The sequence below is a fragment of the Cottoperca gobio genome, chromosome 17 (assembly GCF_900634415.1).
Source record: "Cottoperca gobio chromosome 17, fCotGob3.1, whole genome shotgun sequence".
NCBI lineage: Eukaryota > Metazoa > Chordata > Actinopteri > Perciformes > Bovichtidae > Cottoperca > Cottoperca gobio.
The window spans coordinates 19,217,059-19,229,558 of NC_041371.1; the positions used below are offsets into that span (position 1 = coordinate 19,217,059).

The 12,500-nt window shown below is 43.2% G+C and overlaps 2 protein-coding genes across 4 annotated transcripts in view; one reads left to right on the forward strand and one right to left on the reverse strand.

The window, feature by feature from the left end:
- gorasp2 (golgi reassembly stacking protein 2) overlaps positions 1–556 on the forward strand; it is a 7,931-nt gene extending 7,375 nt beyond the window's left edge. The window contains exon 10 of the mRNA XM_029452846.1: positions 1–556. This exon is cut by the window's left edge and continues 884 nt beyond it. The gene's annotated coding sequence lies outside the window, so the exon portion shown is untranslated.
- Positions 557–2,035: 1,479 nt separating this feature from the next.
- LOC115022045 (serine/threonine-protein kinase tousled-like 1-B) overlaps positions 2,036–12,500 on the reverse strand; it is a 12,120-nt gene continuing 1,655 nt past the window's right edge. The window contains exons 2-23 of one of the 3 annotated variants that reach the window (XM_029452842.1): positions 11,690–11,811; positions 11,034–11,102; positions 10,771–10,809; positions 10,575–10,650; positions 10,447–10,490; positions 9,872–9,961; positions 9,678–9,755; positions 9,477–9,569; positions 9,220–9,330; positions 8,927–8,965; positions 8,533–8,669; positions 8,173–8,364; positions 7,889–7,955; positions 7,598–7,695; positions 7,378–7,459; positions 7,198–7,289; positions 6,995–7,084; positions 5,842–6,011; positions 5,278–5,413; positions 5,073–5,184; positions 4,852–4,959; positions 2,036–3,648 (exon numbers count right to left, since the gene is read on the reverse strand). In XM_029452842.1, coding sequence (XP_029308702.1) covers positions 3,499–3,648; positions 4,852–4,959; positions 5,073–5,184; positions 5,278–5,413; positions 5,842–6,011; positions 6,995–7,084; positions 7,198–7,289; positions 7,378–7,459; positions 7,598–7,695; positions 7,889–7,955; positions 8,173–8,364; positions 8,533–8,669; positions 8,927–8,965; positions 9,220–9,330; positions 9,477–9,569; positions 9,678–9,755; positions 9,872–9,961; positions 10,447–10,490; positions 10,575–10,650; positions 10,771–10,809; positions 11,034–11,102; positions 11,690–11,811 — 2,195 coding nt within the window. In that variant the 3' untranslated portion in view covers positions 2,036–3,498. The remainder of the gene's footprint in view (positions 3,649–4,851; positions 4,960–5,072; positions 5,185–5,277; positions 5,414–5,841; positions 6,012–6,994; positions 7,085–7,197; positions 7,290–7,377; positions 7,460–7,597; positions 7,696–7,888; positions 7,956–8,172; positions 8,365–8,532; positions 8,670–8,926; positions 8,966–9,219; positions 9,331–9,476; positions 9,570–9,677; positions 9,756–9,871; positions 9,962–10,446; positions 10,491–10,574; positions 10,651–10,770; positions 10,810–11,033; positions 11,103–11,689; positions 11,812–12,500) is intronic. The other 2 variants (XM_029452843.1, XM_029452845.1) reach the window with 2 other exon arrangements.

Genomic DNA, 12,500 nt, shown 5'->3' on the forward strand with positions numbered 1-12,500 from the left:
GATTTTTGGTCTTATCATCCAGCCCTGACATGTAACCTTTTATTACTAGTTAATAGAACCCCTGACCAATAGATTAATTTGATTGACATGTATACATTTTGTTGAAATTGCTGTATGAGTGTCTCCACCTAATGAATGAATCTGCATTATTTTTGCACCACCTTTTGTGTTTTGAAATTATTAGTCTGTCCCTTTCGTATGTCTCAATGTATATCCAGAACTCTACAGTATCCGTCTCCACCACACGGGGGCGGTAACAGCCTGAAAGCCGTGCCGGAGGGGGCTAGAGGTTTACACTTACAGGAGCTGCTGCGTAGAGTGTGTGTGTGTGTGTGTGTGTGTGTGTGTGCGCGCGCGCGCGCTTACTGTTGGGTGATCAGTAGGCAGGGTGAAACATTTTTGCAGGGGTGTTTAATACACAGTATGTCTCCTCCTGGCATGGCTGAAGTAACTTGGTAGGAAGTTGCAGTGATGCAGTAATACCACAAGGTGTCACTGTAAAATAACTTTCTGAAAACATCTGTCCAGTGCGAGCAATAAAGCCAAATTAATTTTACATGATGCCTCTGTGTGACTTTTTACAGTGTTTGTTGCGACTCTTTTACAGTCTGTCCCCCGTACACAAAGAAATAACAAACCTTAAAAAGTCAAACTAGTCGTATTCACCTGTTCAAGTGTCTGTCCTATACACAGACCGGTGAACAATGCACGTGCAGTAGGTTATACACTGACCACACACAAGATTATATTCATTATATATTAATTAGTTCTATAAAATGTCAGCAAATAGTGAATAACGTCTATTCCAGTTAGTCAGTCCAAGGTCGAGTCTTTACATGTCTTATGTCTCTCCCAAACCCAAAGATATTCACTTTAATGTGATGTATAAACAAACAGCAGGAAGTCTTCATATCTGAGGCTGAAAACAGCATTTTGAATTATTTGCATTTTTGAATGAGTTATTTTAAGCAACTGATCAAAATAGTTGGCGATTATTTTTCTTTTGAGCAACGAATCGCTGCAGCTTTACTGACCAGCTGCACATTACAGGTGTTACACTGATTCAGTTGTGTAGGTGGACAAAAGGTTTAAAACAAATGTGAGGAAATAGCAGTGAAGATCATAGGAATAAAGAGAGAGAAACAAAATTCCTATAAAAGTTGAAATGGCATGTTTCAAGTATGATTTAACCGTAATGTGAATCATATATATACACTTATATATAATTACTATTATATAACTTAATACCATTTGTCTGAACCCTGGTAGCCTTGATGTTCAAGATTGAATATTTCATCATGAATTTTGACGAGTTTGAAGTATAATTTTCAGCAAACCCGTCTCTGACATCTTCTAAATATTCGCACTAACTTCCTGTGCAGCTGTGTATAAAGAATTTACACGAGTCTCCTCATGTTACTGCTCACACACATATCACCTTCCTGTGCTCATCTTCAGACACTTGTAGTGCCGCTAACCCTCCACATGAAACATGGCTCACACCGCAGGTATTAAACTTGTAAGGCAATTTTTATTGCATATAAATGACATGGCCTCGCGCTGCACCCCCGCCGCCAATATGATCCGACACGTTGCATCTGTCAGTAATCTCTACAGATACAGCAATATCTGCGCGATGGCCAGGGTCGTCATAAATAATGTGGGCTGTGCACTTCCTGCACCAAGTGGATAACATTACAATCCGACACTTTACCTGTTTCGTTGCACTTCATCACTTTCTTTCATTTGGGAGCAGCAAACCGTGAGCAGGTACTTCCTGCGATTTAATCTGCATGTAATGCTACTGAACCTACTTCTCTCTTTGGCTCTGTTTATCTAACAGCTCGCACATAAAATAAATACAATAAAATCAATTAAGACTTTTAATTAAAGCAGGCGATGAGAAAACCTCACAACTTGCTGTTAACCGCTCCCACTCGTCTTTTTATCGGACTTCTTGCCTCGGGCGCGTTTTTAAAAAGGCAGAGTCCAGGTTGCCTACATTTTTGATTGGGTTTATGATGTCACAACAACGTACAGGTAAGTGTTTTATTTACAGGACGACAACATTTGGATATATCCGCTTGATTTCTAGCTGCAGTTAAATCATGCTGCAACACAGCCAACCGGAAGCTTCTTCTTTATCTGGCACGAACAGGTGTGACCGTCCCGCACCACACAGCACACTGGGACTTTGCTCCAGAAAAAAAACAAAAAAAGCCATGTGGACATGTTGGTGGCAGAAGAACGTGTTGCGCCCCCCACCCACCTAGTAATAGCACAGCGGGTGTCCGTCTCGAGTGTTCCTCTTAACACAGTTCAAGTATGCGCATATGCGAGGCGAAAACCATTCACACGTTACAAACAAACAAAAGCAACATTTATAGCAGCAAACTGAGAACAGCTTTCGGGAGGGGACACAAATAAACGGAGCAAAGTGAGACACTGGGACGCAAAAAGAGAAGTCTCATTATTATGTATTTGCTAGTGAGTAATGTCTCCTGCACGTGAAATGTACACCAAGTGTCCCGAGACTTTAGCAGTACAGTAACAGCTGATCCAGTCCCTGGGTCAGCACAACTCTCTGTTTAAAACATTGACTCTTATCTGAACAACACACATGGATTAAGACAGATGCACAGATCCACTTCTTGTAAACTTGGCCGTAGATCTGAATTGCTTTGCAACAAAAATAAAAAGGGAAATGAACTGCTCGAGGACTCTGCTACTGATAAGTTCAGAACTAGCCCACGCTGTAGTACTTCATGCCAAATGTGGGAGACCAGATCACCTGATCTGGACCGGAAGTGCAAAAAAACACCAGAAATTTAATCTGGAACTTTTTTTCGTCGAGTCCCATCAAGGTCTCAAGGTTACATAGCTTTTAAGTGCAGAGGGACAAACAAAAAGGTAAATTCAATGACATGTCAGAATCATTTTGTGCCTCATAACAATAGATTGCAGAGTTTACTTGAGCAGGTAGCTCATATTTGATGCACAGCAGACACTCCTCCCTTCTCTGCGGCACGCACCTGTTCACCGCTTTCTTCTGCTCCCCCCCCAATCAGCAACGAGAGAACATCTAGAACAGCGCCTTTATGTTGAAGAAATTCTCAGCCATCTTGTGAGGTGTGTTATGGTGTCGAGCTAAAAGATCCGGGCATGGAAAGAGCATCTAGGAGCTCCTTTAGCTGCTGAAATAATGTCTCCTAAGGGGCTATTTAATAAAGAAATCCGCCATTTTCTCTTCCTGCTTCAAACAAAGCTGAGCCTCTTTTCCCAGTTATCTCACAGGTGAGTTCAAGGGCACAGCTCTGTACAGCATATGCAACGGGAGCGTCCCTCTTCTTCGTCACACTTCTCCATTTAATTCTGCTGTGTTGCTTATTCATCCATTTGGGAACAGCTCAGGTAAACAAAAAAGATCGATGTCCACTATCCTCAGATTCCTGCCTTGAGATTGGCCAGAGTGTCCTGTCAGTCATGTGAGAGAGCCAGTCAGTAGGTAGCGAGAGATGAGGCGGAGGGCTGCAGGGAGCCGGAGGAGTTTGTACGTCTCATGTGAGGGAGGAGGTAGGAGTCCGAGCACAGCTGGTGAACATCGAACCGGTCCTCCTTGCGGTAGGCGAGACAGCGCCGGATAAACGCCTGCAGAGCAGAACATATGATGAGTGTACACACACGTGTACACACACACACACACACACACACACACAGTCTTTCTAATACTTACATAGAGATACTGTACCTTTTGTCTACTTGGCGACTGTTCTTTTTATAGCTACTGATTAGAGATGATTCACATGTGTCAACATGTCATTGAAAGCTCTGGTGGACATTAGAACTCAGTTATGCTGACGCTACCTGGGCGGGGCAAGAGTATGATGTTTGCCGAGAGACGATTAACATTTGCCAACCGTCATTTTGTTCATACTGAGCTGACCATCCCTGGTTGTATTCAAACATACAACAGCTGAAAACCCTCCGCTCTCCCAAATTATTGATTTTATTTGGTTTATAATTTTTATTTTATTTTTCTCAATGGGATTTTTTTCCTGCATTTTTCTTTTTTGTTAAGCACTTTGATCTGCATCTTGTATGAAAAGTGCTCTATAAGTAAAGATGAATTATTACTATTAATATTACTCAGTATGACTGATTTTTGGATTTGGTGATAAAGTGCCTTGATATTTCAGCTACTTAATTAAATAGATCCAAAAACAGACATTGCCTTGTTTTATTATTTATTCATCTTTAAATCTATAGATATGTCCATATATATATATATATATATATATATATATATATATATATATATATATATATATATATATATATATATATATATATATATATATATATATATAAATAAAATCAAATTTATTTGTATAGCCCAATATCACAAATGATACATTTGTCTCAGTGTGCTTTACAGACTGTACAGGATACGACACCCTCTGTCCTTAGACCCTCGCATCGCACAAGGAAAAACTTCCTAAAAGAAACCCCAAAATTAAAGGGGGAAAAATTATTTGAACTCTTTGTGTATCCTGCTATGCTCCCTTTTTCTGAAAAGTTACAAAGTTGTACACCCCTCGTTCATTTTATGAAATGATTTGGTTTGAAGTAAATCAGAAAATGCTATTTATATAGTAATTTGTAATGAAAAATGTCATCTTTATTGGATTAACACTGGAATATTGCATTCAAAATAAACATCGCCATCGCACTGTGTGGACGTGTCAAGCATTTATTAGCAGAATGTGTACAGTTAAACCTTGTACAAGTACACGTGTGAGTGTGTGTGTGTGTGTGTGTGTGTGTGTGTGTGTGTGTGTGTGTGTGTGTTACCTTGGCCTCTGTGCTAGCCTGTGGTTTAGCAGGGAACTGGACCTCTGTAGCTTTAAGGATGGTGTTTTCCTGGAGAATGTCCTGCTGTGACTGGTTGTGACCAAACGGCTGGAAAACAAAACGCAGAAAATCACCACAAATCTGAAGTCTTTAACTTGTTTATGGTCTTCTGAGTTGGTTTGATTTCCCCACAGGGTGGCAGGTGGTGTTTAGTGTTGTACCTTGCGTCCGTAGAGGCACTGGAAGAAGATCACTCCCACAGACCAGACGTCCACCTTGTTGGAGATTTTAGGTGGCTCCTTCCCCACCACAAAACACTCTGGAGGAAGGTACCTGAAAAACACACACAATGTCCTACTATGTAACAGAGAGTTCATACATATTCTTGTGCGTGTGTGTGTGTGTGTGTGTGTGTGTGTGTGTTACCAGTAGGTTCCAGCTCCCTGTGATGTGAGGTCCATCCCGTCCACGCCGTAGTTATCATCATCCATAATCTTAGAAAGACCAAAGTCTGTGATTTTGATTTCTCCACACGCAGTTCCATCCACCAATAAGATGTTCCCTGCGCAGCACACAAGACAGAGTGTTTGACACGAGCTCAGGCTCAAACTACAGCCGTATCACCAACTGCAGCACCGCATTGTAAACAACGGCTTGTTCACGGTTCCCACACCTTCTTAAACATCAAACTCAAGGACTTTCCAGGCCAAATTCCCAAGGACACAACACAGCATAGTTTGAGACACGGATCAAGGTTGATTAGTTCAAACATGAGCATTAAAGACTTTACGGAAGAGAGGCTTGAATGTGTGACAGTGATGGCAGACTATGTGCTCTCTTGCCTTCTTTACTATAATGTATCTTTTTCTTTTACACTTTTATGACTGTATACTTTTAAAAATAAAGTGACATACTAGACTTTGAGTTCTTTATGACTTTCATGACATAATGTACTTTGAGATTCCAGTGATCCTTGAACACGTGACCCACCAGGTTTGAGGTCGTAGTGGATGATGGGGGGTTTGATTTCGTTGAGGTAGCGCAGGGCGCTGACAATCTGCATGACAATGGAGCGGGCCTCCTTCTCTGACATCAGCTTGTTTTGCTTCAGGTAGAAGTCCAGGTCGTTGCCTTCACAGAACTCCAGAACTGTACAGAACCTGAGAGAGCGGAGGGAAGGCGATGGACACACACACGGTTACAGATCAAGAACTGACGGTGAACAAAGCAAGGTGCTTCTCACAGCGTTTACTCTTAGCACAAACATTTTACAAGACATTCATCAATTTACTGATCAAAGTACGCACTATGAAGTAGAGAGATCCGGCTGCTCATCCAGTTTGTACTAAGAGCTGGAGAGACTGAAGGCTAAGCAGAGGCATTTCACCTCCCTCCACATGGAGGTCAGGAGTCAGGACTTTCTGCTACTGAATGAGTCGTAAACGTGAGCTGCTCATTTCCCCGAGGACAGCTTTGATAACATGGTACAATATGAGCCGGGCCTACGCTCAACCTTTGGTTTCATCTGGTTATCTGGACAAATAGTTTCTTTTACTCCTTTTTTCAGGTCTGGACGACTTAAGTTCAGGTGCTTCGTTAACAGTTAACCCTTCAAAGATATCTTCCACTGTCCAGGCATGTCGATGATGAAGCAAACATTTTTCAGTTGATGCTTTTAAGATTTACTCTCTCCCAACCTCACAACACGTGTAGGAGCCTTGAGGCAGAATACAAACAATTGTAGATTATTGGAATATTTCCTGAGTAAGTTTGAATCTTACTAATGTGCACCATGTTGTTTTAAAGGGATAGTGCACATATTCAGTAGTTGACAGTCGGCACGCCCACAGTTTGGAAGCAGACAGGAGTTAAGGCACGTAAGCAAAGCACTGCTGTGGACGGGGCAGCAGTACATTGCTTTGCTTCCGTGCTGTAACTTCTGTCTGTTTCTAAAACTGGGGAGCGCAGACCGACATCTACTGCAGGTAATACACCAACGGTGGATAAGAGTCTCATACAAGCACACTTAAAAACATCCGAACTATCTCCTTAAAAAGGCACTGCAAAAATGCTTTTTTTAACCCATTGTTGGGTGATAAGAGACCTCAGGATATGCCAACCCAGCAGGGCAGAGGTGACTCACGTGTCAGTATCCAGGGAGAAATAGTCATATAGTTTGACTATTCTGGGATGGTCCAGCTGCTTGTGTATCCGGTACTCCCTGCATGCATGCCTGGAAGTAAATAAATGTCAACGTAATGGGCAAGTTGCAGGAGGAACATTTGGTCTTTGTGGATCTTGCGTTGTGTGTTGTGTGTTGTGTGTTGTGTGTTGTGTGTGACCTACTTGTGGTAGTTCTCCTTTTTCTCCTCTCTCCAGTTCTTGTTGAGCTGGTGGATTTTAACAGCTGCGTAGCGCTGCTCAAACAGGTCAAAAGCCTGTGTGGGACAAGAAAAGACACATATTTGAACATACTTTAGAGAAGCAATAGGAAAAAACAACAAACTTAAACACACAGAATATTACCTTGTAGACTTCACTGAAGCCGCCCCTGCCCAGCAAGTGCAGCAGCAGGTACCTCTCGTTCAGGGTAGGATGGTCTTTAAACCTGTGTGAGGAGGAGGCACCCATTATTGTATGCAACTACAGAATGTACAATCCATTACTTGACACTTGACAGTGGAACTGTATGATTCCAGTCGTAACCACTTGGCGTGTTGTGGTCCTGCATGTAGAACGGACTTACGCTGAGCTGTCCTCGTTGTTTATCCTCTTCAGCTCTCGGATGTGGAGGTTCCTCACCCGCTCCAACCGCTCCAGCTCTGCCTGGATCTCAGCTTCCTCCTGCATAAATACACCATGTGAGATTCATTTTGCTGCGTCAACATTCGTGCACCAATGTGTACAATTAAACAATTTAAAATTAAAGCTGCACTTTCAAACTGACTGCATCACGTTCCGTGTTTCACTTGGTTAAAATGCTTTATGGTCACAATATGTTGTTATTAATTTAATGTTTGTTTTTTTTGCGACCGACCTTCTTTAGATGTCCAAGGCGAAGCTTGAAGATCTCTTCCTGCTCGTGGTACTCAGCGAGGGTCAGTCTGCCAAAAATGTGGACAAGTCAAAATCTCCAAACAGGAAAGAAAACACACTTTATAAAGAAGACTCACAGAAGTCTTACTAATTCAACCTCCAGCCATCTTGCAATATTTTGACTCCAATTAAAGAATTGAGAAGAAAAATGTATTTAAAAAGGAGGCCTATGATTCTTTATGATCTAACATCTTCCACAGTATGTGGCGACTTCAGTGTACTCACAGCTGGGGCAAGGAGGGCTTGAGGAAGGGGTCAGAGTCGTTGCCGTTGACCACTTTAGTTTTGCGCTGCTTGGGTTCAGAGGTGGAGGCAACCGAGAGCGAGGGAGACGCAGGGTTTGGAGGCTTCCTCTTGGCCAGCAGCTTCCTCTGTCGCTCTATGTCCTCCCTCTGCTGGTTGATGCCCTCCTGTTGCCTGCACACAGAAGAGGACACGGAGCTCATATGGCTGTGAAGTGAAGCATGCACAGAAAAGCCCCCCGTATTCCTGACCCGTCAACACGGTTTAGAATGCTCAATGCAAACTCTAAAAGAATTATGTCTTGATTCATGTAATTGGATGGAAATGTATGCCGTCTCTCACTTGATCAGGTTCTGGAATGCGTATCCGTCCGTCCACTGCTCCGTGTAGGACGCTCCGTGTCGGACAGTGGTGAAGTGACCGAGGCGGAGCCGGTCCTGCATGCTCTTCTCACGACACGACTGCTTCTCCTGGGTGCTCTGTTCAAAACAGGAAGACATTAGACTAACAAAATGAGACACGTACAACCGCTCTCCTCCCAGACTAAATGTGCGGTAGGCTAAATGCCAATTAAAGCCCCGTTATCACCGAATCAAACGACCGCCTTGTGAAAAGGTTGCTTGTACACTAAATCCCACACCACCACTGTGCAGCTCGGTGCCACTCCAGCCCAGAATGGTGGAGACTAAAGGAAAAGAAGTGGACGGTGAAGAGATTCAAACCTCTACCAACCCACAGACAGAATGTTCCCCTCAGGAGTTGGACCAAGGCGGAGCTACAACACCAAAGAATATCGGACTCATTATCGGAAAAGCCGTTTCATGTGTAAGCAGGCACTTTCTTTTTGCAAGCGATATACGTTTCAAATCTTCAATATGTCGCTAACACATGAGGTGTAAGAGTCTCTGCTACAGTGGGCTGTGTCTGCTTTTCTTTCTGACAACAACAGATCAGAAACGTCTTCATGCAGCAGGTGTCTTTTATCAAACGTACAGTGAATACACACCGCGTGCATGCAAAGACAGATACCTTCTCTATAAGCAGCTTCTTGCTCATGGTGATGCACTTATTCAGCCTCTCCTTGTATTTCTCCAGGAGTTTCTGCTGTTCATCTATTTGTCTCCGCAGGTCACAGTTAGCCTGTTAAAGAAAGACAGCGGGGACTGCGTTAAGTCTGGTTGTGTAGTTAATAAAAACATAGCACACACCTGGCATGATAACCTGCGGTACAGTTTGTCCTCTTAACCACTCTTCTTCGAAACTCAGGTTACGGACGCTGAACTCACCCTGAGCAGGTCATCTATTCGCCCCTCTTTTTTTTCTAGGTCCAGACTCTTGTTGCTCTCCAGAGCAGCAAGTTTCAGGCCCGTTAACTCCGTCTAAAAGAGAGAGAGAGAGAGAGAGAGAGAGAGAAACCAGGCAGATGCGTGTTAATAAATGCACAATGAAGTGAGTCATGTGAGCGTTTCGTGTATGCATCACATTACCTGAACACACTTGGTGGAGGAAGCTTTATTGTGTTCCCCAAAACACAGACTCGTAGGAGAAGAGCTATTCTGCCGGATCTACAGACAGACGGGTATTTTACAATCTTGTAAAAACACAGTCACATCCACCTCACGTCCAAATAACTCAACAGTAATGCTCGTGTAAGGCATTCTACAGTTTGTGAAATACTCACGATTGAGCCCGGGGCAGAGTGCGAGTTCTGTGGAGAGCGGCGAGCTGATGGGAGGCCTCTGACTGGACTGGAACCATTCCCACCCTGAAACTTTGCAGAGAAATATACTTAAAAAATCTGGTAATAGAATAATCAGGATTGTAACGTTTTGGAACTAGACTGGTACTCTGAGAGCGCCAAGGCCAAGGCTGCATTATACTTGGATGGTCATGTTAAACCACACGTTGATATCAGTTTCTCGAGTTCTTGTTCCGACTTGAGGGGCGTTCACATGAATTCTCCCCGTTGTGAACTCATTTTTCTGATTATTCCGATACCACATGAATGCAGCACAAATGCCCTATCGTGCAACGCTGACAAAAGTGAAACACAATGCACGTCTCCGCCCCGTGATTTGGACACGCTACAAAATTATATGGGTTCTTCCATGGCCCAAGTTACACCCTTATGTAATTTTTTATGAAAACTGGGCGAGTACTTTTCCCGTAATCCTTCTGATAGTCAAACAAACCATCAAACGTACAGCCAGACGGAGCTGAGGCGGAGGTAATGATGGGAGTTGCTGTAACACTCACATCAAAGTAGTCGCTGATCTTGGGCCCACGTGTTGAGGTTTTTCCTGCATAGAAAATTTTATAAAAACTTAATGCAAGCCATCAGTAATCTCTACATTATACTGATTTCTGGCAGGTATCTGTCATACCTTGACTACTCTCTGAATAGGTGTCAGCTTTCCTTTTCCTCCCTCTGGACGATTCAGAGTGCTTCTTCTCCGGGGTCTGTGAATCGATATGAAATAAGAGAAACAGGGCATAAATCTCTTGAGTTTTACCTAACAAAGCTGGATTTCGAGTGGTGGTGTTCTTCAGGAAAGAGCAGCAGGAGGAGAGAGTACATACTGAGTAGGCGGGGGAGCTCCCTCTTTTCAAATCAGAGTTCTAGAAAGAGAAGAGAAGGAGAGGTGGAGGTAGTGGGATGGACAAAAAGTCGAGTGGGCAGAGCAAGGATGTACTGAGAACATGCACCGGTGTCTAACCAGGCTTCACTGTTGGTATCTGTGTAATAAGTTGAATCATATTTAATATCAATTTATTTACATTCCGTCTTCAAGATAAATAAACATCCATGCAAAATGCAAAAAATGACTGCGTGTGTGTTTTACCTCCGACTCCTTGTCGCTCGAGGAGCCCAGACTGCCATAGCTGTGGTTAGAGGACTCATTGGCCAGACCCTGCACACAGCGACAATTCAACCAAATAAGTGAACACGTACAGTGTGAAAACAGTCTCCACAGGTGTGCGGTGTTCTCCAAGTTTAGCAACGTCATGAAATGTAAACTAAATTGAAACAAAGCCAGGGGGCGGGTCTCTAGTCTGACACGTCAGATAGGAATCCAAATCTTCTGTTTTTGGGTGTGTCACTTGGCTCTTTTCCACCACATTCAAATTATAAAAAAAAAAAAAGGAACCCAGCATTCTAATCTAGGTTAAAAACTTTCTTATGGCATGTGGACCATCATGGTGGAGTCACTGACGAACACGAGGCTCAGGACTGCTGCAACTTGTGTATGGAATTCTTTCAGCTGTAAGCAGGCATCTGAACAATGCAGCTCATTTCTCGTGCCTGCTCGAGAAAGTGTAGTGTCTTGTGAGCAAAAACGGTCACTAAAACAAAGCTGTTTTTTTTAATCCTTTAACAGACAAGAAACAGGAACATAAGCAATCTTTAGCTCATGAAGGCTCTTAGTTCAGCGGCCAACTGTGTTTGTGTGGTGTGTGACGTAAAAATAAGGCTTTAGTTTTCCTGTGCTGCGGTTACCTTAGCACCGCCACTGGTGCTCCCAGTGCTGCCTCCTGTGTTGCCACTGACAGCTCCTGTGAACCTGGCCTCCAGCAGCTCCTGTCTCCTGGGGTCCAGGCTGTGCAGCTCCTCCATTGGGGCTTGACATAAAGGGGATCAACAGAGTACGGTTAGACACTCACATTACAAGCCAACAGTGGTGACAAGTACAAGGAATCGGGGCAATTTTGCCATCGACATTTTTCTGTGTGACAATAAATAAATAAAAATGGGCACTAAGAGAAGGAACAGAGGAAAGTATCTGGGGGAGGATTAGAGAAAATTAGAGAGTGATTAGAGGATAAAAATAGAAAAATGGATTTAATCAACTGGGCAGTAGAGGTAAAAGGTCCTACTTTACGCTATGATGGAAGATACTGCAGATGAGTGACACTGCATTTCTAACTTAAGCAGGAAGGTCATTCTACCAGTTGGAAGTCAGGAGGGAGAAGAGTTGAGGCCGGGCGGAGCGAGTCTCCCAGTTTGTCAGCACAAAAACCATCAACCAGCCCTTCTATTATCTCAGAAGTCAGACCGTCACAATGGCCTCATTGCACAGTGCTAAACTAGTCTGTGATATTTAGGGATCCCAAACCCTTGCAGATAGAGCACAATACTGAGATAAGGAAAATATGAGTTTTATTCCAAAGTCTTTCTTCAAGCTGAACAGGCAATGTACATCGAGGCCTTACAGCAGTTATGTGGCTAATTCAAATGCTACACATGTGCATCAATGTTCTTTTTACGCTGTTGAAACAGGACACAGCTTTTACCTAGTTTTACATTTCCT